The sequence below is a fragment of the Dermochelys coriacea genome, chromosome 6, assembly GCF_009764565.3.
Source record: "Dermochelys coriacea isolate rDerCor1 chromosome 6, rDerCor1.pri.v4, whole genome shotgun sequence".
In the NCBI taxonomy this organism is placed as follows: Eukaryota; Metazoa; Chordata; order Testudines; family Dermochelyidae; genus Dermochelys; species Dermochelys coriacea.
The window spans coordinates 53,367,812-53,392,587 of record NC_050073.1 but is presented as its reverse complement, the minus strand read 5'-3'; the positions used below and the strand labels follow the sequence as shown (position 1 = coordinate 53,392,587).

The 24,776-nt window shown below is 43.9% G+C and overlaps 1 protein-coding gene across 5 annotated transcripts in view; it reads right to left on the bottom strand.

Annotated features, from left to right (window-relative positions):
* PRDM11 (PR/SET domain 11) overlaps positions 1-24,776 on the bottom strand; it is a 59,519-nt gene that overhangs the window by 14,509 nt on the left and 20,234 nt on the right. For 4 of the 5 annotated variants that reach the window (XM_038404521.2, XM_043515808.1, XM_043515806.1 and 1 more), the window contains 4 exons: positions 23,006-23,124; positions 22,509-22,612; positions 20,984-21,246; positions 19,636-19,703 (listed from right to left, as the gene is read on the bottom strand). In XM_038404521.2, coding sequence (XP_038260449.1) covers positions 19,636-19,703; positions 20,984-21,246; positions 22,509-22,612; positions 23,006-23,121 — 551 coding nt within the window. In that variant the 5' untranslated portion in view covers positions 23,122-23,124. Of the gene's footprint in view, positions 1-9,680; positions 10,268-12,307; positions 12,721-19,635; positions 19,704-20,983; positions 21,247-22,508; positions 22,613-23,005; positions 23,125-24,776 lie in introns of those variants that run through there. The other variant, XM_038404523.2, reaches the window with a different exon arrangement.

Sequence of the window (24,776 nt, the reverse complement as noted above, 5' to 3'; positions counted from 1 at the left end):
AGGGAGGTTACTACTTCTATTACTGTAACAATATACATGCCATTAGAAGGACTATGAGTGCTAGTGCTTGTGATGCACACACTCACCTTTGACATTTTTCTTGCCTAAAATGTGTTAAACAGAATTGGTGACTTCCTGGACTCTGCTACCCCCTGTTCCACCCCTGGAGTCTTGGAAATGACAGGAGTCTTCTGGCCTCCCACCAATCCTAGCCTCCCACCAACAGCTGCTCAAACACCATTTGACCCTTCAAGATGAGCCATATTTCTTAGCTTCTCCCTTTCTGGTTAAGCAGTACCTGGGTACTAAAAAGGGGGAAGATCATGGTGGCTGATGATGAGTGCATGAGCCAAACATTTTGAATTTCAGTCTAGGAAACTGAGAGATCATCTACACTGGTGGCTTTTGTACTTGTGCAGTTTCATTGGTATCCAGTACAAAAAAATACAGTGTAGAGAGACTCGAAATGCTTGAAATCCAATAACACAGGCTAATGACCTGCTAATGATTTTTGATTGAAAGATTGATTTTTTTTCCTGTTCTCCAGAAGCCCAAATCAGCACAGTGGGAACATGGAAATTAATCTTGCTAGTCAACCCATCCTCTACATGCATCTCGATAATATACAGATTTAGAGGCAGACATAGAATAGTCAGGCTAGCGCCTCCTTTTCTTCATCTTGGAGGAGGAAAGAAAGGCATCCTGTAAGCCATAAGGGTCTTATCCATTGCTACTTAACTACTTTTTGTAGTTATATAGGACTAGAAGCAGAACCTGAATACTATGCATATAAAACTGGTTGATGCTATTTGAAAACTATATATTATAATTTACAACATCTTCTCCCCTTCTTACTCCTCTTCTCTTCAGCTTTAAAGGCTCCATGTTACAATGACCCCAATGTCAGTATGGGAGAGCAGCCATTATGCCTCCTTCTACAGTCTCCTACCGTTGTGCCTTGTATGAATCATTGTTAATTCAAAGCACAACTTCTTTTTGGATAGACAAATGTGCATATTTTTCCTTGAATTCACATTCTCTCTCTCTCACACACAAAATTGCAGGGGGGAAAAGTTCACAAACTTGATCAAGTTTTGTAAATACAAGAAACAGGTTTGAAAAGCCTCTGACAGCATGAGTTTCAATCAGCTCTGGTTTTAATGTTAACCAACTGCCCGTTTGACTGTAATCAGCTATGTTTTATATACTATTGTGCTACACACAGTACCCACAATGATCTATAGTCATCAGTAATTATGCAAACAACAGCCTTTATCATTCCCACCAGCAAAATAATACAAACAGACTACGAGACTTTTTAATTAGCCTTTTATAAATATGTCAGAAAAAGTGAGCCTTCATTCACAGCAACGTAGCACTGGGAAGGAGGATACTAGGGATTGTGCTTGTGCATCAGATGTCACTTCTGTGTTGACCTATTCAGGCATTCAAAAAACAATGCCTAGAGCACCCAGGAGATATGCTGCTTTGCTATGATCTGTTCTGTGGTTAGTCCACCTGAGCAGCATAAGTGAGTGCAGGGAATGTTTGCCCCAGCACAAGCAAAATTACGGAAATGTTCCAGTGACAGTTAAGGCCTGGTTCTCCAGCTACTCTTCATCCCCAGCCTCCTAGTTGAGTGGGAACATTGATGAGATCAGTCTGCTCCTCTACACTAGCACAATTACTTTTAGATATTTAACATCTTCCACAAAGGCATTCATACTTTACAGAATGTGCACGGTTCAACCCAGTAGCCAACAACACTGATATTTATAGGATAGTATCTTGTAGGGCAGGATAATGTTGTATGTGCCCAATAATTAGATTTGTCATAGAGATTTTGAGAATTCAGTAAGGTTCAGCTTTGTGTGAGAGTCAATTGGTAACATTTTCTATTAGGTCATACAAGAACAAGATAATGTTAAAGCCACGTTTTCCTGTTACATGGCTTAATATGCCTGCCAACCCCACAAACTTCTCAAATTTTCTGCCTGATCCTTAGGTACACTAAGGACCCACCATTCCCATCCACTTTTCTTTTGCCAGCCTGGCTTCCCCTCCCAGGTACAGTGCTGGCTGCACACTCTTTCTTCCCAGCCCAGCTTCCAATATAACCTACCTTGAATGCCATTTCCTGACCTTCCATCACACTCGGAACTAGTGGTGTGTATGTGTGAAATACAGAGAAATACAGCAAATGCTATCGTGGATCCAACCAGTGGTGGATCTAGTTCAGGCTGTCTGACCGTGGCCAGTACTGAATTCTTCAGAGGAAGGAGCAAGAAACCCCATAATGGACAGTTCTGGGATAATCTGCCCCCAGGTAAATTTCTTCCTAGCCTTGGGCGATTAGTGGTTGGTTTAAACCCTAAAGCAGGAGGCTTTGTATCCCTTATATTTTTCCAATCTAATGTAAATGTGGATGTTCTCATCCATATAACTAAACTTTTAAAATCCTACCAAGCTTTTAGCCAATAATATCTTGTGGCAATTAGTTCCACAGATTCATTATGCATTTTGTAAAGAAGTATTTCCTTTCACCAGTTTAAAATTACATTGTCACTGAATGTCCCCTTGAGTGGGAACCATGAGTGGGGGGGAGGGGGTGAAACACTGGAACTGGCAGCATGTTTAAATGGCAAGGGAGATTCCTGGAAAAATAATCAAACAATCAATTTGTAAATACCTAGCAAGTAACAGTCAACATGGATTTGTCAAAAATAAATCATATCAAACCAACCTAGTATCCTTCTTTGACAGAGTAACAAGCCTTGTGGATGGGGGAGAAGCAGAAGATGTGATATATCCTGACTTTAGTAAGGCTTTTGATACTGTCTCATAGGATCTTCTCATAAGCAAACTATGGAAATGTAGCCTTGACGAATCTGCTACAAGGTGGGTGCACAATTATTTGGAAAACCATACTCAGCATTTATCAATGGTTCACAGTCAATGGCATATCCAGTAGGGTCCCGCAGGGATCTGTCCTGGGCCTGGTTCTATTCAATATCTTCATCAATGATTTGGATAATGCCATAAAGAGTACTGTTATAAAGTCTGCAGATGATAATAAGCTGGGAGAGGTTACAAATGCTTTGGAGGATAGGACTAGAATTCAAAATGATCTACTGGGAGAAACAGTCTGAAATAAATAGGATGAAATTAAATAAGAACAAATGCAAAGTACTACACTTAGGATGGAATAATCAACTGCATAAATACAAAATGTGAAATGACTGCCTAGGAAGGAGTACTTCAGAAAAGGATCTGGGGGTTATAGTGGATCACAAACTAAATGAGACTCAACAATGTAATACTGTTGCAAAAAAAAGCGAGCATAATTCTGGGATGTATTAGCAGGAGTGTTGAAAGCAAGACATAAGAAGCAATTCTTCCACTCTATTCAGCACTGATAAGGCCTCAATTGGAGTTCTGGGCACCACACTTTGGGAAAGATGTGGACAAATTGGAAAAAGTCCAGAGGAAAGCAACAAAAATGAATACAGGTCGAGAAAACATGACCTATGAGGAAAGATTGAAAAAAATTGGGTTTGTCTGGAGAAAAAAACATGGTAACAGTCAAGTAATTAAAAGGTTACTATAAAGAGGAAGGTGACAAATTGTTCTCCTTATCCCCTGAGGACAGGACAAGGAGAAATGGGCTTATATTGTAGAAAGGAAGATTTATGTTAGACATTAGGAAAAACTCCCTGTCAGGGTAGTTAAGCACTGTAACCAATTATGTAGGGAGGTTGTGGAATCTCCATCATTGGAGGTTTTTGAGAACAAGTTAGATGAACACCTGTCAGGGATGGTCTGGAATAGATAATATTTAGTTCTTCCTCAATGCAGGGGACTGAATTAGATAACCTCTTGAGCTCTCTTCCATTCCTACATTCTATGATCAGAGAATTCCTGGCTGGGAAGACAGGTGATTCTGCATTTTCCCAGAAGACCTTACTGAAGCCAATCTCCCAGCCTTCCTTGCTCCTGTGCAGACACCTCTCTAGTGGCCCATGCCTACTTTGGAAAATGGTTAGTTCCCAGCTGTTAACCACTAGCAATTAGCCAGTGTCTTTGGCCTGGTCTTCATATACAAATTACACTGTTGTAATTCAACCTGTTTAGGAACTGGTGTAGTTAAGATCAGTACAACCCCCTTGTGTAGGCATTTCTGAATTTGTTTAAGAGGGCCTTTGAACAGTATTGAATCATCTTAAAACTGTTGTAAGGCTACGTCTACACTGCAGTGGCACAGCTACGGTGCTGCAGCTGTAGTACCATACTGTAGACATTTGCTACAGCAGCAGGAGGGGTTTTTCCATCACTGTACCTAGGTGGTAGCTAGGTTGACAGAATTCTTCTATCAATCTAGTGGTGTCTATACCAAGGCTTAAGTTATTTCTCATGGGGGCAAATTTTTTCACATCCCTGGGTGATGTAGCTAGGTCAACCTATGTTTTAGGTGTAGACACTGCCTAAGGTGCTCAAACCAATTTAAGACTGTCTACATGAGGGGGTTGAAGCAATTTAACAATATCTACACTCAAAAGTTAGGTTGACCCTGCTACAATGCTCAGGGGGTGTGAAAAATCCACCCCCGTGTGACATAGTTGAGCCAACCTAACCAACGGTGTTATCTAGTTAGCATCTCTTAGGGAGATGGAGTAACTACAGTGATGGGAGAACTCCTCTTGTCATGGGAGTGAGCATCTACACTGAAGAGCTATGGCAGTGCAGCTGTAGCACTGCAGCATTTCTCGTGAAGACATAGACACTGGTACAATTTCGGACAAGACCTTAAGGCTGTTTCCCAGCAATATTAATGAGGTCAGGTTCCAAAAGGAGAGAGATACTGGTGACCATAGACATGTGACTCAGTCAAACCCATCCATCTGCAATTGTTTCGGGTTTTGAAGAGGTACCTGCAGATTACGGAGTAAAGTGAAAATAATGAATTTTAGCTCTCACAAGAGTGATAAGGTCTCCCAGCTGTCCTATGCCCGGGACAGAGAAGCCAAAGTGTAAAGTCATAGTAAACTCCTCTTCAAAGTAAAGTCCTCTTCAAGGACTCTGCCCAGTCTATTCTGACCCAGCGAAATGCCAGGTCCAGATCAACAGCACTGTTCAGATATTGCACTGCCCAGAGACGTGGGAGCCTGCTGCTCTTGCTGGTGTGTATTGACTGGAATTGATTCCTTAGCTGTTGGAGAGGCAAGCAGGCAGCAGCAGTGATCCTAGCTATGCAGAAGCTGGCCTTGCAGTATGTGCTTTCCATTTAGTGACTAAACGCTGTTCTGTATTCCCTTTACTCCGTTTCTCTCTTACAGCTGACTCTGGACTCCCAGAGGCCAAGAAGCTCTCAGGGGTGGCTGGTGTAGCTATTTCTCACACACTTCAGAAGTAAGGGGGATTTGGAGGGAACAAGGGGACCCAGTGGAGATTCAAGTATTGGAGAGAGCCACAGGCCACTGGAGGGCAGGGTGTGTGTGTTGTGGGACAGTGGGGAAGCCCTGGAAAAGGTTTGTTGTGGGGGAGCCTTAGTCATTCTGCCCCTCTCCCCTCAGCCTGCCTAATTCTGTTCTCTTTGTCTCTCCCCATTTACCTGCACTATCTCCTCCCTGGGGGGCTCTGTGCTGGTCTGGTGCCAGTAGAAGCCGAGGGGAGGGTAGAGAGAAGCCCACCTGGCTGCCTGAAGGCAGGTGCCACAGCAGACCTAGGAGGAACAGCAGCAGCTTGCTGCCTTAATTTCAGTGACCACAGGAGATGCCTACCTGCAGCCCAGCCACAAGCGACAGGGCTGCCAAAGGCTCGTGTGTCACTCCAGGTTTGTGACATTTGGCAGCCCTGGGATGTCTGGGAATGTCAGACAGCAAATGGATGTGGCTGCTGAGACGGCTGCGTACACTAGATCTTTAACTTTAGCTCCCCGGCACAAATCCAGGCAGAGATGGAGTGGGAAGGACAAATGACCCAACAAGCATGTGTGTTAAAAGTGTTATATATTTATTGTAATTTATTTAACAAAATACTTTTAAAGAAATATTTTTCCAGCATATACAAGAAATGGAAATACTGGCGTAAGCACAGCAGTATGCTTCAATGTGGGCACTTTATTTGTCAGGCTTCCATCACTAGTCAGTGTGATGTGCACAGGGGGAAGTGCCTTTTGCAAGACAGTACAAAGCAACCATTTCACTGAGGGTCTACAAGGGCAGACAATTCCCCCCGGGAACTGGGCCCATTAGTAATACCCCACAGAGGAAATTCAGGGATATAACTTAATCTAGTCATTGGATTTTATAATACGTGGTCCTTTCTCGTCACCAATCCCCTGAGCCCTGATGTTTCAGGGGTTTGCGCTTTAGGCTGTCCCATTAGCAGACCAGAAAACAGGGTCATCAGTGGTGGCTCCAGACATAAAGAGACTAAGCAAATGCCTAGGGCCCTAAGCAGCTCAAGGGGGGCCCCCGATTTAGTATTACCCTCAAAATACTATTCATCTTATTTAATGTGGAGATTTTAGCAAGCATATTAGTATGTGTTGTGTTGGTACATTTTTTGGTTTGCAGAAATAATGCAGTTAGTATTTTTAGGAAGTGGGTAAGAGGTAATGGAGGGCCCCTAAATTATTCTTGCTTAGGGCCCCCAATGTACTAGAACCACCTCTGAAGGTCATCGCTCTTTAAGTGCTTCTGTACATTAAGGGCTTAATCCTAAAACATTCTGAGTACCCATAACTACCATAAATGTCACTGGGAACTGTGGATGCCTACCAGCTGCAGAGCTTAGGTCTCCATTGCCTAGCTCTGAGAGTTTCCACGGCAGCTCCCCAAGGACAACATAACCAGTGGGGCTAATCTTGCAGTTATATCAAGACATCAGCATGGACCAAATATTATAATAAATATAAACTAAGAATGTTACTAATAATATTCAGCAGTAGCACCATATTTACTCATACAAGCTTTTTAAAACATTTGCCATTTCTCAGTTTCTCCTTAAGCCGCATTAGAAAAGTTTCTCCAACCTCAGCCGAGACCAAATATATTCCCCCACCATAAAAACCAGAAAGAGTATTTTTCTACAGAATACAAATATTGCAACTGAAGCAAAATGGCAGACTAATAGAAAGGAAAGCGAGCATTGCCCTGCTCTGGCCTTGATTCTCTGGGGAAATTCCTCTATGAGATCCAAAAAGTTGATTAATTCCTAGAAGAAAGGTGGTTTTCTCCTCACCAGACCTTGGTTTTCTTGAACTAGAGCCCTTTCTCAAGCAATTAAAATTTAACCTATTTGTATCAGGACAGTCAAAAATACACACACCAGGAATGGCTCAACCACTGCAGTAACACTGAACTGAAGTATTTTAGACAATTATCACAGTATATTTTAGAAGAGAAATGGCAAACAGCTGAAAGAAGAAAACACTCTTAACAGTTTCAGAACAGTAAAGTAGGTCTCACATATTGTGCTGTCCGAGTTCCCTGTCCACTAAGGCTTTGCTTACACAACCTTTAGCTGAATTTGCAATTGGCTTGTGACAAGGCTGGCTCTAAACCAGATTTGTGTTCACATACCCAACATGGTTAGTACTTGGTTAGTAACTGTGGCAGCTAACCTTCTGTCACCATTTCAAGAGATCTAGGATAACACGTGCTGTCTTTGTGCAACCAGGTAGTATAACACTTGTGTGTAGATGTGAACCCCCCAACTCTGTTTGTGTCTCCAGTTTGGAAAATCCTCCTGTTACCCAGCTCTATGAACAGTAGGACATCCCAGAGAGCACAGGCTCACAAGCTGCTGGTGCTGCTCTGCATGAATGTCCTCTTGGCACACAGGGATAACTGCCCAGATGTTTCTGGGGTCCGAGGTGGCATGACAGATGAGGATGTGGAAACCAGGGTAACACCCAATGGTGTTGTGAAAAAAACTGCTGTGTGGATTCAGCTCAACAAGGTGTGTGGTAGCCGGGTCGGATGAGGGTGCTAAAACCCAGTTTCAAAACCAAGATTATACATGTAAAGGCAGAGGGAGCCTAGGACAACAACAAAGTTTAAAATGCTGAAACATCATTCTCGCTTGTCTGGACAGAAAAAGTGTTTGAGCTTTTAGCTTAGATATCTATTAGGAAATTTAGATTGTAAGCTCTTCAGGGCAGAGACTATGCCTCAAATTCTGCCCTAAGATACCCCAGTGTAAATAACTCCACTGAAGTCAATAGAATTACACTGATGTAAAACTAGTGTACATGAGATCGGAATCAGGCACTATGTCTTTACTTGTTTCTGTAGAATACTTAGCACATTTTTTGGTGCACAAAAACAATAGAGGTTATAACACGCCAGAAAAAAACATGGTACAACCCTGTTTGGCCACAATCACACTACAAATACTAGCCATGTTTAACCCTGACTGTGAGGTGCAGACAGAGCCTCAGATACACTCAAGGAAATAGATGGATTAAACCCTGCAGTGCAGGTGCGTGCAATACTGCAGGGTTCTGGGCAAGTGCAACACCACATCTTTGAGGGTTTTATGGAATCATGGGAGGATGGAGTGGTCATCTAGTCCACCCTCCCATGCTAAGGAAGGATTAAGTATACCTAGGCCATCCCAGATAGGTGATCATCCAACCTTTTCTTAAAAACCTCCAGTGCTGGGGATTCCACTATCTCCTGTAGAAGCTTGTTCAAGTGCTTAGCTATCCTTATTGTTAAGACATTTTTCCTAATATCTAAGCAAAATTTTCCTCTGCTGCAAACTAAACTGGATTACTTCTTATCCTACTCTCAGTGGACATTGAGAGCCATCCTCTGTGTCAAACAGTGCTTGGACAGTCTCTCCCAAGTTGCAATGGGTGGGAGGTTCTCTCTGCATCCACTTTCTTCCCATCTCAGCATTTGCACTTTTATATCTCCATTCCCAAAGCTGCATATAATTATTACAGGTTTCAGAGTAGCAGCCGTGTTAGTCTGTATTCTCAAAAAGAAAAGGAGTACTTGTGGCACCTTAGAGACTAACAAATTTATTAGAGCATAAGCTTTAGTGAGCTGTAGCTCACGAAAGCTTATGCTCTAATAAATTTGTTAGTCTCTAAGGTGCCACAAGTACTCCTTTTCTTTTTGATAATTATTACAGTAAGCCCTGGTCTCCCATTATTGCAGAGCACAAGATAAACTAATGAGCAATTACAGCTTTTAAAGCTATAATGATGCTTCACTTAGTTAAGAATCTGCATAGCACATATGCCAATTTGCAGGATAATAGTGGGAGGACAGAGGCTGGGATATTTTCTGGTTTGGTTTTTAAAGGAAGTTTGCAAATATGTTGCCCTAACAATGTTTCACAGGCATCCTCCAAGATCAAAGAAATCAATCTAATTGCATCTCTCAGCCTCTAGAGCACTTAAGCACAGGGGGCCCTGATGGCTCGAAATAGCTACAAGATAAAAAGAATTGAGGTTTAACTTCCCTACAATCCAGGTTCAAAAAGGCTTGAGACACCTGTTTGTCAGTTCATCGGGCCAGGCCTACTACTCAGCTGCCATAACTCTGCTTTACAAGTAAGGGGGGCCTGCTGCTCCTCAGCATGCAATACTAATCCTTGGGTGGAGGCCCTGTGAATTCGCAACAGCTCAGGATGGACCTCCCTTCTTTTATTTAACATGAAGCAGATTAAAAATGGTGTTTTCTCTTTTGTGACCTGGTAGTCCGTGCAGGAGCAGTCTGCTTTGGGGGGCTTTGGTTGGACTCTGCATGGGGCTCAGATGGGTTCCTTGAGCAGGGTGCCTGCAGGACAGTCCTTGGGGTGGCATTAGGGTCCTGCACCCTATGAAAAGCCTGGACCCCATCACGGATTTCTGTCAGGGTCTGGCACATCTGGCTGACTTGCCCAGTCAGGTCAGTCATCCTCTGACCAATCACATGCATGCTGTCCGCCATGTCTCTGTGGATAGCCACCAGCTCCTGGCAGAACTGCCTGAACAGGTCTGTCTGCTGGGTGTGGGAATGGAGTAGTTGCCGATCGAAGCTAGAAAGGGGTGGACTCCTGGTGCGTGGGTGAGGGGGTTGGTAGGATGACTGGGCATGTGGGGACAAGTGCTGAACTTCCTGCCTTTGGTTGGTAGCTTCAGATTGATCAGATGAAGAAGAAGTACGGAGGAGAGAAGGCCCAGAGAGCTGGCTGGCTTCTTCACCATCCCTCTGCAGTGATGAGAAGTGGTGCTCCTGTGAGGGGCCTGGCATTTCCTCATCTTCATCAGCTTTAAACAGAACAAGAAGTGCAAATTATTATGGCAAAACTTTCTCTCCAAGGACTTGTTTCAAGAGTTCTTAGAGCAGCTGAAAAGCTTTCTCTTCTCTATCCTAGCATTAGAGACAAGCCTCCAGATACAGTTTTCGGTGCATAACTTAAACGTGCTTGCCCGTGTAAAGCAAATATTAGCACCTGAGCAACAAATGTTGTGATTCAGGCACTGAGAGTGAAGGAACCCAATCAGTTGAGGAGGGATCCAACCTGAGAGGGTATCCAGTATAACCACGTGGGTCAGGATTTGTTACCAGAAACTAAAATAATTTTAAACAATAGTGATGACCTACCTTCTCCAAAAGCATGGCTAAGTAAGAAAATTGCATGTTCTGGTTAAATTAAGACAGCTGGCCTTCAGGCTAGTGTCAAAACTCACCAGAGATGTGCAGATATCTGATGACAAACACCTGGTCATGTACTATTGCTTACATTATATTTTATATAATGGTACCTGGTCCTTGCCAAATTTGACTTGCATTGCAATATTTTTGGTTTGGTGCCAAGGGACATAATTTGGTAATGCTGCTTTAAAACAACAAGACCCCAAGTTAATTAGGTATGTTGGACTGTTCTGGGGGGAAAAAGCCACACAAAGAAAACCCCACTTCACTGTAATGACACTGATTGCAATAAAAATCTAGTGATAATCCTGTTCATGGGCCTATGTACATCAAATATAATGGTAATGCCTTATACTTCTAGCTACCTACTGATATCCTCACACAGACATATTAACTATTTTGAAAAAGGCTATCAGTTAAGACGTGAATCTCTGTATGATAAAGGCTAGAAACCCCGTATAAATGTGCACATTACTGATTTCCAAAGGTAGGCACAAGGAGTTATCTAAGGGCATGTCTATCTTGCACAGAAAAACAGAGATCATCCCCCCCACAGGATTTCAGAGCCCAAGTTCCAGTCCGAGCAGGAATGTCTACACGGTTATTTTTAGCCCCACAGCTTGATGCTTGTGAGCCTGAGTCACTAGACCCAGGTTCTGAGACTCAGCATCATGGGTTTTTCTTTGCAGTATAGACATACCCTAACTGAGCCTCACTTTGTCAGTGCTAGTAGAATTCTGTCCTTGCATTTCTATTAACAATGTTAACTGGTAGAGCACTAAGGGAAGAGACACAACATGGTGGGAGAACACCAAGAGTGAAACTATACTTAGTCTACTTTCCAGAATAACAGATTTCCCTCCTTCCCTACTTCACATCTCCATAGGCTTACAGCAAAGCAAGTGCCACATCCACACAGAAAAATTCACAAGTAAAGGCAAAAAAACAAAACAAACCAACACAGAATAGAAAGGAATTTAGGCCTACAGAGCTGGAAGGAGTTAGTGAGTTTCACTATAAGAAGCGTAACTAAAAAGCAGAGTCAATCTTCTGTTTCAGGAAAGAAAAAAAAATCATTAAGATGCCCTTTCTATTGATATTACTTGCACTGAACACTCAAACCACTAAATAAGAAGCCCACAATGACTTGAGCAGAAGTGTCAATAGTCACCATAAAAAGAGGACCTTGTTGAAGCCGATTACAGTGCCGCGGATCCATTAGTAATGGGATTTGGTGAGAGTCTCCTCCCTACTGGGATGCATGTTTGGGAACCCTCCCTAGTCCCTCATAACTGTCTTTCCACTCACTGGAAGTAGTTGCATCCAGCTCCCCATACCTGGTTGGCTTGGGTAAGGCTTTGACAGCTGCTGTCCACCCCTTAAAAAGGCAGAACCTTATCACTGTCCAATCAAAAGAGGGGGGAGACACAATAGGGCAAAAGGCTGGGAGAAATGGACGCAGAAGAAAATTTTAATTTGGGATGGGGGAAACTTGCTTCCATCTCACTTCACCCTGATCAACAGAGATCTACTAGTAACCAACACCACAGTGAGCAGGAAGGTACAACACCTCGTATCATACACAAATGACACCGTTGCGTCAAAATTGAGATATGTGAGCATAAAACAGAGGTTAATGTAGAGATACTTACAGCTCGTTGATGGGCTGTCAACCACGTCCAGATCCGCTCTCCGGAAGCCGTGCATCTGGTGTGACGAATGCAGCGTCGACTCGATGGCTCTCTCGTGGGCGGTCAGGACGATGGCCGAGGGCCGCCCCGTGCTGCCAGGGCTGGAGAGGGACCTCTGCATGAATGCCAGTTTGTCCTTGGTCCTTCTCTTCATGTCGTCCCATCTGTGCTTAATGTCTTTTACAGACCTGGGGACCCGGCTGACTGATGTGATTTTCCTGGCTATGCCTTCCCAGATCTTGTCCCTGTCAGCATGGGATAGACGCATTGTCTCCCTCCCAAACAGCATGGCTTCGTTCCGGGTCACCTCAGTGACCAGAATGTCCAGCTCTTCCTTGGAAAACTTGGGCTTCCTCTTTCGTTCAGTCATATTCCTTGGGTTGAACATCCCACAAAGCACAATTGGGTAAAAAGAAATCAACGCCAAGTACCACACCCCCCACATCCAACCATGTGCCCAGTGCTGCACTGGGGCTGATCTACAGCAAGACGGAGTTGGTGGGACCAATTCCACCCACACCCACAACAAGCTTTCAATATTCCTCAGTCGAGATAGAAGAGGGTGGCCATTTTGTTTTTTAAAAGGCAACTTTCAAGCTTGAAACTATGGAGGTGCTAGTTTGAGCGCCACAATTAAGATTGAGTTGAGTTCAAAGCAGGGATTCAAAGCCTTTGTTATATATGAACATTTCAGCATATCCTCACCAATACACGGAATAGTGAATGAATTTTGTGAGAATTTACGAAGTCCATTAATTAGCTTATGAAGTAACAATTTAAAAATGGGACCTTTAAAAAAACCTTAGTATCCTGTGTCTTGTCCTTACTTGTGTGTTCTAAATGATTTTAATAAGGGAACACAATGCAGACTCAATTTCCCTTACAGTTAAAACTCACTGAAATCTTATCCACAGGTTACCATATGAATGCTTTTTTTAAATTTAAGAACTGATTAATGGTAATTTTTTTACTTATTATCTTCTTAAGTGAAAGTTTCTTCTTCAGTGTAGTTAACTAATACTATTCTTCAGAGAATGCCAACAAACAGCCGTTCAGTATACTCACTGAGTAGTGCCTGGTCACTATGCCACTCATCCAAGTTTGGCCCAGCTATCCCTCTGCCATAGTGAGCAGCAACACTATGAGAATTGGTCCTGGCAGATCCACAACATAGCCAGCTCAGCCTTGGCAAGTGTACTTTATGGCTATTTGTTATTCATGTGCAGAGAGGGGCACAGAAGTGTATGTTTACATAGGGCCCAGTGATGGGTTAATCTGGCCCTGGTGAGTGCAGTGAGAATGGAAGACTGGAGGGGCAGGGGAAACAGGTGTGCACTGAGAATGCAAAGCACCTGTAAACCCAGCTTACCTAACCAGTATGTTCAGGGTGCTTTGTGTTATTCCAGAGCAGAGTAAAGCAATCAGAACACATAGGTGACTCTGGCCTCAAAATTTCAAATATACATGATTTAAGGTTGATACTACACATCTTCCAATAATTAAAAAAATATATGATAATGTTCTCTTTGGATTTCCTGTTCAACATCTATGTGTGAAGTTTCTGATCATTTAAAAAAGGAAATTCTCACAAAAATCTACATCAAGATGGAGTAAAGTTTGAAAGTATATATCTGTAATTTAAGGTAAAAACAATCAGTGATGATGTAACTAACCTCAAATCAACAATTAAAACCCAGGAAATTCAGACATATGCTAAAAATTAAAAGAAATCCAAACATATTAAGTATGGAAATGCCCAGTTAGAGCATTCAAACCACCTTAACTCTGTGCCGTAGTAGCATTGTGGCGGCAGGGGGAAAATGAAAAAAAAATCTAAAAAGCGTCCTTAATAATCAGTTTAACCTAATCTGGGACCACACATTAAAAAGCCTAATTTTAATTATATTGTTACTGCATGTTTTCTCTATATGTTCAACCAGAAGTTATAGTTAATGTCATGCAGTTTGGGGGGGGGGGGTGGAGGAGGGAGGGAGTGTTAGTTGAAGGAGATCTTAAACAAAAGGTCCTGTCTGCGCGGCATGGACACTAAAGATCCCAAGATACATTTTAAGGGGTAGGTAATATGTCCCATTTTTGTAATCTGCACTGTTATCAGGAGGTGGCTGCCTCCCAGTGCTGAGAGCTTTGGGATACATTGACATGAAAGGCACTGGACAAATGTAAACTATGACAAAAATATTTGGAAAAATAAGTGGACTCCTTTCAGGTGTATTTGTTTGTTTTCCTTAGTACTGTTACGTTGAGGGAGGGGTGAAACTTCACTGAAGGCACAACAGCCGCCCTTGTTCAGGATCAACGAAAGAAGCAGTTAAGCTCCTTTATGGAACAGATATCTGAAACAAAAGGAGCCACTGTCTAAAACACAGGCCACATAAAAGGCTGGTCAGGAGCTGGGCTATGTGGGCTAAGGGGTTTTACTGGAGGCTGAATGCAAATACCGAGGGTGGGGTATTGTTCTGGTGGAGGGGGGTGTGTGTGTGTGTGTGTGTGTGTGTGTGTGTGCGCGCGCATCTGCCTTTTCACAGATGATTCCAGAAACACCCCAGAAGCACTCAGAGAAGGCAGCAGAAAGCCGACAGCCAGAGCAGCACATGTAACGTGACCCTGAGAGAAAGCTAAGAGAGAGCTTTGGGGGCAGAATGCTGGTTGGAAAAAGAGGATTGGAATATTTGCAAGGAAACTGTCTCCTGTATGACTCCTACTGCATTCAGGAAAACTGGACTTTATGCATATTCTTTGTAAATAAGCAGAATTGTATCAAACAAGTATCTCACGACATCATCAATTTCTCTAACTGAAACAATCGGCAAGATATCCAGTACTGGCTAACTGTTCTGGTCAAAAGGGGTAACAGTATGATAATCTCTCTATAAAGGGAAAGCCGGTGAGATTAACAGAGAACTCGCTTGGGAGTTGCTCTGAGCAAGGTAAGTTGACAGTATTAACAAGACTGAGCCCTGTCTACATTACTGCTTTCATGACTTCTGTCATTGCTGGAGCTGCACCAGTGGTGAATTATGGGTCCCATGTTTGCCACTGCGGCTAATGCCATACAGGGAATTGCACAGTGAATTAGTCACAAACTAAAGTGAGATGTGGCAGTTTCAGGTCCTAGGGGCTCATACCAATTTTTCCTTCCGAGTCTGTGCCTCAAAGTTGAATTTTCCTTTCAGTTTGCAGTTTAAGAGAATCCAAACACCAAAAAAACCAAAACTCTACAAAAACTGGGAAGCCTAGCCTGATATTAAGTCAAAACACGAAGCCAAAAAGTATCAGGTTCCCAGCAGGCATGGTTTCCACAGGATTGTGACAGGCTCGCGCAGTGTTGTGATAGTTACCAGGAGCCTGGGATGAGTTTTGGGTCAGTATTAAAACCTAGTGTTTTCCCTTTTAGAGCTTCTTCAGACCTCTAGTTTTGGCACCTATTGTGTGAATGGAAGGAGAAGGTTTTAACTTTCAAGCATTGTGGCCCACGCAGAATGTAATGTGTGGTGTTGCCAGGCCCTGCTCACAGGAGTCATAACAGCCCATCCATAGTTTTGAATTCACTCCTCAGGTCAGAAGGAGCAGGGCTCCAGAGACAGCTTAAAGCTGTACAAGTTTCACTTTCAGTTGCAAAGGAGTATTTGAGAATTGCTAATGTGTGATATACCGTCAACAAAACCGTTCTGAATACAAAGCCACCTACACTCTACACTGCTTCTGAGGAGCAAATGCACAATGGCTTCAGAGTGGTGTTTGCAGGGAGCTTGTGGCTCCGTCAGAGTTTCAGAGTGATACTGCTATATATGACTTCTTACTTCCTCACAGCAATTCACTGAAACAGGAGGACCCATAAGAGCCCTCAGGCCCCACATGCTGAGAGCTAACAGAAATGGATGCATGCAACCCAACTTAAATTAAATGAGCATGGGCACTGAAACCAGGCATCCATCCCCAGCCATGCCCAAAGGGCTGAAGAAAGTAAGATAGTGCTATTACAAACCCATCCCAACTGTGTGCATATGCGGCCATCATAAACCTGGTAAGAAAATGTTCCCAAGGAGTTGCACCAACAATGCGAAACTTAAAAAAGCAAACACATAGACATTTCTGTGCACATATGTGCACTTGGTGAGGTAAATTAAGACTTTCCTATCCCAAGAGTGGGGACTTGGACCAGGTAATACATTTTTGAGAATTCAAGTGCTCTTTTCTAGCAACAGCTTGGAGACTGTAACCTGCCACAGGAATTCTAGGACTCTCACATATGAGACACCACACTGTGATAATCCCCTTAAACACTGCCACAACTCCAGATGCTTCTCTTCACCATCTTCCAATGAGGACAATAGTGAATCACCCAGAAGGGTGTCCTAAGGGCTTCCTGCCCTATTTCAAAGGCAGTTCCAGACATATCCCCTGCCTCACTCCTTATGACAAAGAGTCACCAAGAGCTGTATGAAGTATCTCTGCCACATCCCAGAAATAACCCAATACAATGGGGCTGGTTCTGGGTTTTGTGCGAGCCCTTGTAAGATTCGGGATCAGGGTAGATTCATGGGTTTTTATTAAAGCTGGAAGCAACATAGCGATTTTGACTGAGGTTTGGTTTGAGTCCGGGCATTTGTTCAAAGCCAGTCCCTATGTGAAGTGAGACCGAAGAAATGGTTCACACAAATCCCTACAAACAAAACCGCTACGTTCCACACAGTATTAGAGACAACAACCCTTTACGCAAAGAGGAGACAGTTACAGTGACTGGTTCTTGGATCAGTGGCCATCTCAACATGCAGCCCAGCTCCAAGAGCTTCTCAGAGTTGAAGCATGAGAAGAAGGAAAAATGTAACATTGTACATGTCACCTGACAGCTGCTCGTCACTTGCTCTGTCTTGTGTTCTTCCTTTCCTTCTAGCCACTGTCCTATTTAAAGAGGATCTGGATTCCCCAAAGAGTAAGAACTGGAAGGTGCCAAATTTCATTAGGAATATAAAGATGATCAGATTTGGTGGGTCAAACACACATAAAATGACAAAACACAATACAATGATGAATCAACTAAGGCTGTTGTTCACGTACTACCCCATCCCGGTGAGCAAACCCACTCTGTTCCAAGAGAGAATTCTTCGCAATGGCAAGGAGACAGCTACTCTTTTTTCAGATGCTGCTACAGCATCTGAAAAAAGTATAGCTTTTGGGGATAATATCCATGAGGGGCAAGATGCTAAGGCAGGATCCTGAACGCCTACCCAATCTGAAAGTTTCTGAATACACAAAAACTTTTCCCATCAATCCTTTCTAGTAACATCATGTTTGTTAGCATGAATACAGTCATAGTCCCCACACTACTACTGTGGGAAGCACTTTTTCCAGGCTCTATGTGGAAGGATCAGAAAGATTTCACTCATTGGAGTTCAGTTTGTGTGTGACCTGTCTGGGGTCCCCCAATAAACAACCCCTAAAGGAATCTGGTGACCCTCTTGCACCTAGGCTGACCAGATGTTCCTATTTTATAGGGACAGTCCTGATATTTGGGGCATTTTCTTCTATAGGTGCCTATTAAGCCCCATCCCCTGTCCCAATTTTTCCACACTTGCTGTCTGGTCACCCTACTTGCACCTGATCTTCATTGTTGTCCCGATTCTCTCCATCCAACCTTTTATAGTCTACTCACTCTACCAGGCTGAGCAGAATGGTTTGGACATTCCATCAGGACATAACCAAGACATATGCTGGTTTGTGAAAAGGTTCCTGTGAGGTCATTCTGTCCGATGGTGCTGTGCTGGTAACTGGTCCTGAATAGGGCCAGCATGAAATTGGTAGTGGTAGGGCCACGCAAGTCAAATCCAGGAGGAAGATATTGTTATAAGGTTCTCGTTTCATGGGACCATATTCTCTCTACTCCCACTTTTGCCCGATTGGGTTATGAGAAAAGGTAACAATAGCAGAAAAATCTCTCCATGGCTTCTGATCTTTGAAATCTTTGCTGTAAGAGCTACGTCCAAATATCCATCCATTCCTCCTCCCACCCCTTCTTTTTTCCACGAATTACATAACTCCAGACTAGAGACCAGTCCTACTGGAGTAAAGGTTTCTCAGACACAGAAGACCACATGACAGTATTAAGAACTCCAGCCTTTCTTGTCTCATTGGCTGAACATCCTGGATACAAGTGTCAGGACACTCTCCATTCATGCAAGCAGACAAAAAGAAGAGCAGTGCCAGAATATAGGCTGGATTGGTTGCCTTTGTAGAGTCTCCATACATGTTCCACACTATGCCTCTTTTCTTGGTGAAGCTAATAAGGGAACTATTCATTTGGGCCAACAATCCAATTAACCCCAAAGTTATTCTGATCTTGTCTGGAATGCTTTCCTGATGCCAACTATCTAGCTCTTCAAAAATCCACCACTGAAGGCAGTGTTATTGATTGATAAGAACACAAAAGTAGCAAGAAACCCGCAAGTTCTCATGCCCTCTGTTAACTCTGCTACTGATACATCTGTGGCCTTGGGCAAGTCACTTCACCTCTTTGGAGTAGCTTCCCGATTTATACAAGGTAAATGCTACCTGCTTATAACATCATAGGGGGCTGCAAAGAGTACATCAATACTTGTAAAGAACTCTGAAATTAAAGAGTGCTGTATAAATGCTAAACATCTTAATTTCTCACTGTTCCATTCAAGAACCAGATCCACTTTTTGTCCAGTACCTACACTGCTCCGTGTTCTGATGCTATGAAGCCACTCAGCCAATAGAGTTCAATAACAAGTGCTGTACCTATATAATCAATCATACTAGTGACACAAACAAGAAAACAAACAGAAGAGCGCCATAGCAGAATTTGCTCCATTAGAAACCTAAGGAAAAAGTGTCTCCCTCTCAATGTCTGGAAAATGGGAAAGGATAAAATTAATATGGAATACTTTCTGCAAGATTATTTACAAACACTGGAAAGTAAAATGGGGGGAAAAAAATCAAAGAAAACTGGAGTGAGACTTGTTAATATTTGTAAAAAGGGGGAAGCATATATCTGTTCACTATTTTTACTGTGCTTGCTCATCACAAAGAACAGCCATTCTCTGCACACACCTCCCTCTGTTAGATTCGACCATTCAATCTGACAGCTGAGGACTCTCACAAGAGCACTTAATAGAAGAACACAAGAGCTGAGCCCTGTAAGAAAGGGCCTCTTTTGTAACTGTCACCCAGAAGGATCAGAAGCGCATCCTGCCTTTTCTCTGGATCATAAGCCCTTTTCAGGGAAGTCAGAAGAGAGCCAGACTCACCTCATCCAATTTGCTTTGGTTTCATCTGTCCCATCTATAGATTTGTAGCGGTTATTCTTATCAACAATCTGTAGAATAATAAAATAAAAGTAACAGGAAGACTGGCTGGCTCAGAGAGAATCAGGGAATACAGAACTCTTCACCTCTAGATCAAATTTCCATTCTAGCCCTGGTCAGGGGATACTGGGATATAAAGCATTTTACCTTTAGGTCATGGTTTCAAATCTAACCCGGACCAGTAGAGCATCTAGCTTGCTCCCACTGGATATGAGTTTGTGGTCCCCTCTGTGAAATGAGCTTGGTGGTATCAGTCCATTGTCCAATGTATAAATATCCACATCACAAAACTACTACTGCAGCTGGCACTATTTTGTACAATTGTTGACAGTCTTAACTAAGATGCCAGAGACTGAATGCCCCTCTTCCTCTTCTCCCTCAGAACTGAGACATATCTCTACTTTGCAGCTGGCTAGAATGAGGCACAGAGATAAGGACCTTGGGTCAAGGTCACAAAGCATATCAATAGCAGAGCTGTGAGCTCAACTTGGGAGTCCTGGTTTTAGGTTTAACCACTGACAAGCAGTTCTCAAATGTTTTACACCGACAACCTCAAATCCACCTTGTGGTTTCTTTATGGCTGAAAAGTGTTGTGAGATTGGATAATAGCAGGATGGTTTTTAATGCTGAAGACTGTGTGTGGTAGTGGAGCTGCTCCTGGTGGATGACAGATTTAGGGGGTGCTGGGACCTTTGAATCCTGGTTGTCGGGCTTCTCCCTCCTTCGCTCTTCACAGTGCTCTGGTTCAGGGGAGGGGGAAGTGCTGTTTCAAGAGGTCATGGAAACAGTTCTGTAATCTCCAGAAGTGATCCTCCCAAACCCTTAGAGTCGAAGAAGATACACTGAGGAGCTTCCTCAGGATTGGCTGGAGGGCATGCCAGAGAGAACAGCAAGAGGCAGAGGAGAGGGAGTAAGCTATTCATTCATTTCTTCTAAGTTTCAGTGACCGTTGGACTTCGATGCTTTCTCAGCCCCTGGGCTGTGACCCAGAGGACATCCCTTTGTGGACCACTTGTAGGTTTTGCCCCATCAGTTGAGAAGTCCTGCACTAGACCACATTCCCTCCCAGATTTGGAAATACAATTCAGGAATCTTGACTTCCAGCCCCCTTCTCTAATCTGTATCCCTAAAAAAATAATAATTACAATAGGTGGACCTAGAGCTGCTGCACATTAAGATCAACAGAAAGGCACTCACTCTTTTAGCAGAGCTAGTACCATCACCCCATAACTCGCTGCTCTAGGCTGTGTGGTTGGATTGTCACAATTAGGGAGGCAGTTAGGACACTCACCAGCCAAGAGAAGAATCCTGCTGACTTGTCCTGGCTGGAGATCTGCCCCTCATACGGCCCAAAGACATGACCTTTGGGGATAACCTCGTTCACACAGCGTACGTCATTCTCCCCGCTGGGTTCTTTCACCACCTCCATGCCAGGCGGAATGGTCAGTGCGGCCCGGTCAGGGATACCAACAGGTACCGGAGTGTCAGACACAAACACGGGGGGACCATGGTTTGGGCATTCATCCACAAAATACTCCTGGCAGGACTCACAAACTGGAGGAAACAGGAATTAACTTGTGAGCTGAAACTTCCATTGGCAGAAATGCCAGCATCTGAAAGCAATTAGCTTATACAACCTTCAACAATAAGGACAAAACTCAGATTCTTCTACTCCAAAAGCAAAGAATCCTGCCACTGAGGAAAAGGAGAATCTTTCAGCAATACAGGGCCTACGACACAGTCTAGCAGTCCTACCTCCATTCAGCAGGGGGCAGAAATGTGTTCATATGCATGCATGCACACACAAAAAGCCAGTTCATTAAAAGAGGAACAAGACTGCCTTCTTCTCCTGCTGCTCTGACCACATCTCCCCACTGCCTCAAGCCCTTCACTAGTTTCCACTCACTTTTTGTATCAAGTTAATCCTCCTTCCAGTCCAGGATGTATACAATTCTACTCCCACGTATGTCTCTTCCCATATCCCCTCCTATACCCCTTCTCTTCCCAAGCTCCCTGCCAACGGTTCCTTTTGTGGCTCCTCCCATGTCACAACTTACACCCAGAGCAGTTTGCCAAGCATTTTACTCTGCAAGTTCCTCTTGAAAGCCTACCTGTTCCCGAGAACATGTCAGCCATTGAGGCCTGTATCCCACGTATTCTGTGCCGTCTTACACCTTTAAACTACTAGCTCTTGGAGGCAGCACTCTCATTTGCTTGTTGGGTATATGACCCATTGTACACACCCAGTAAATACCCTTGCCCACATAATCCCACTGCCTTTGTCATATGCCTCAGTGACAGACAGCATCATATACTTCTCCTGTGACAGGAAGGGACTGTGGCTTCTTTAGGAGGCCAACAATACTCAGGGTGTGCAAGTATATGCCAGGACACTTTTCCCTCCCAGGATGCGGAGAAAGAAAAAAAGGAGTTATCCATGCAATGCTCCCTTGCTTGAGAATGATGGTTCCCAAACTCCTAAATCTGGACTTTGTAGGCTCTATTGGGCTGCCAGGCCAACTCCATGGTTATCCAATCCTTATGCTTCAGAGGCCCTAGCATATTTTCCATCTATTTCTCTACACAGCCCCACTACAAACCCAGAATTTTGGAGACTGACTGTCACGAATCCCTGCCTGACAGCTTCATCACCAAGTATTTCAGGGTCCTCAGGAGTTTAACTAAAGTGACAGGTTTACAAGTAAATTCTGTCCCAGACCCTCCTTTCCTATCTAGGGGGAAGCAGGTGGACTGAGAGAGAAGGAGAATTCTATCTCAGTGGAGGTGTCTGTTCCCTCCAGTGATAAGACACTTACACCAGAAATCCACTTGCTGAAAGCTCTTGGTCATGATCAAATCCCGTTTCCCTTTCAGTTTCTTAGGCTCCACTTCCATGGATTGAGAGTCAGCCCTCCCAGAGCTGGGGAGAGAAAGCAAGAGAATAAAGAATTTAAGAGTGTGATATGCTGGAGAAAGAATAGAAAAGAACAGACAATGAAACAAAAGCTGTGTGAACAGTCATACCCTGCTTCCCAAGCCTAAAGTGTCAATCTTGATTTTGCCATCTAAATTTCTGATACATAGTGCCCCAGGCTGTCCTGCCAGAACAAGGTGCTCCAATAGCATCAAGTGGCTAATGCTGACATCGCTGGGAGCTTTTGGGTGGAGAACCACCATGTCTGGCAGAAATCTCCCATGTCTGCTGCAGGTCAGGGTGACTCAAGGGGAGCACCATCAATCCAACCCATCTCAACCTATGGCTGAAATGGAGACAAGATGAAGGAACATATTAGGCAGAGGCATAGTCTCTTACCAAGGTTGCCCATACTCCTGGTCCCGGCACGGAGAGCAGGCCTCAGTCTTTATTGTCACCATCTCCCCTAACGAAGTGTGGGTCTGGATCAAACAGTCCTTCAGGTTTTCACTCATGTTCTGAAAGAGAATGAAAAAATAGGGACAGGGAGAGTAGTGAATGATGGAGAAATCACAACACTCCCCCTGAATTATATATCCAGCCACTAGAAACACTTATCTGGGGCACAAACAAAAATCTCTTCTTGGACCAAGAGGCAACAGTAATTCTGTCACAGGTCTGGCCTAGGTGTAAGATACAGAGAGTAACATGGGGCACTGGGAATAAGGATTCAAGGCAGGAGGACTATGCTACACAAAATCTGCAGAAAAAAAAAGCTAATATAGGGCTACATGCTTTGAGACCATCCGATGAAAGAACTGTATTAGTGCAGAGTATGATTATATAACCAAAGACTTGTTTTTAAATAACGCTTAGAAACAGAAATCTATAGGTGGGCAGTGAGCCATGGCTTGTCTAGGTGTATGGCTGCACCATGTCCCAGTGTGCCACAGAGGGTGGAGTGAGGATATGGGCTCACTGAAATCCTCCCTATGCTTTGGGCACTATGACACAAAGTCACATGTCCTCAGTGCCAAAGGCATGCAGGAATCCAACAGCACAGCATTATAGCTAGCAGGCACTTCTCTCTCTGCCCTTTGTGATTAATGGGGATCGGTTACCACCACCCTCTAAGAGACATATTGTTTTAATTAAAATACTGCTCCCCTGTCTGAGCACGAGAATAAGGGAATATTCAATTAAATTAAAAAGGTGGCTAATTCAAATGCTTTTTCACATAGCCCATTGTCACAGGATCCCACTGAGGAAGATTCACAAAGACACTGGACATACATATAGATGTCAAGAATATTCAGAGTTAATATAATTAACGCTAAGAAAAATTTTGGAAGGGGGATTAAACTTCATGCTTCAGGGCTTCAGCCAATTTGTAACTATTAGGGATCAGGATTACCCCACGTACGCCTACTGTGGGGTTCTTATGACCTCCTCTGATACATCTGGTGCTGGCCGCTATCAGAGAAAGGAGACTGGACTAGACAGAACTCAGTTCTGATCCAACATGGCAATTCTTTTACATCACATATTGATATCATCACACTCATGCCACACTCAGGGCATGACTACACTACATCTTAAATCGACCTAAAAGTTAGGTCGACTTACAGCCACCGAAATAATTACTGTGGTGGCTGATGTCCCCACGACCCTCCTTCTGTCGGTGGTACACATCCTCACCAAGAGCCCTTCCACCCGACTGAAGAGAGGCAGTGTAGAGGATTGAGAGCCAGAATTCTCAGCTCTGTGCAGCTCCCCGCCAGGAGCCCAGCTGCCCCCTGGGCTTCTTGCCTCCAGTCGGGAGAGCTACGCCCAGAGTCTGGTCGGCAGCCATACTTCCTGCAGGGAATGGAGAGCCCCGGGTGAGGGGGAGGGAGAAGGGGAGCTGGACTCCGAGCTGGGAGCTTCAGTGCATCTGGGCTCCCTGCTGGGAGTGGGGAGCTGGGACCCCAAGGGGCAGCGCAAGCCACCTGGCAGCCGCTGGGGAGACGAGCTTCAGCAGAGCCATGAAATTGACAAGACAGCCAACAGCTGATGTAAGTAATGCAGTGTCTACATTGCCACTGTGTCACCCTAACTACGCCAACATAAGCCCTATGCCTCTCCAGGAGGTGGAGTTATGTCAATATAGTAGGGCACTTACATCAACAGG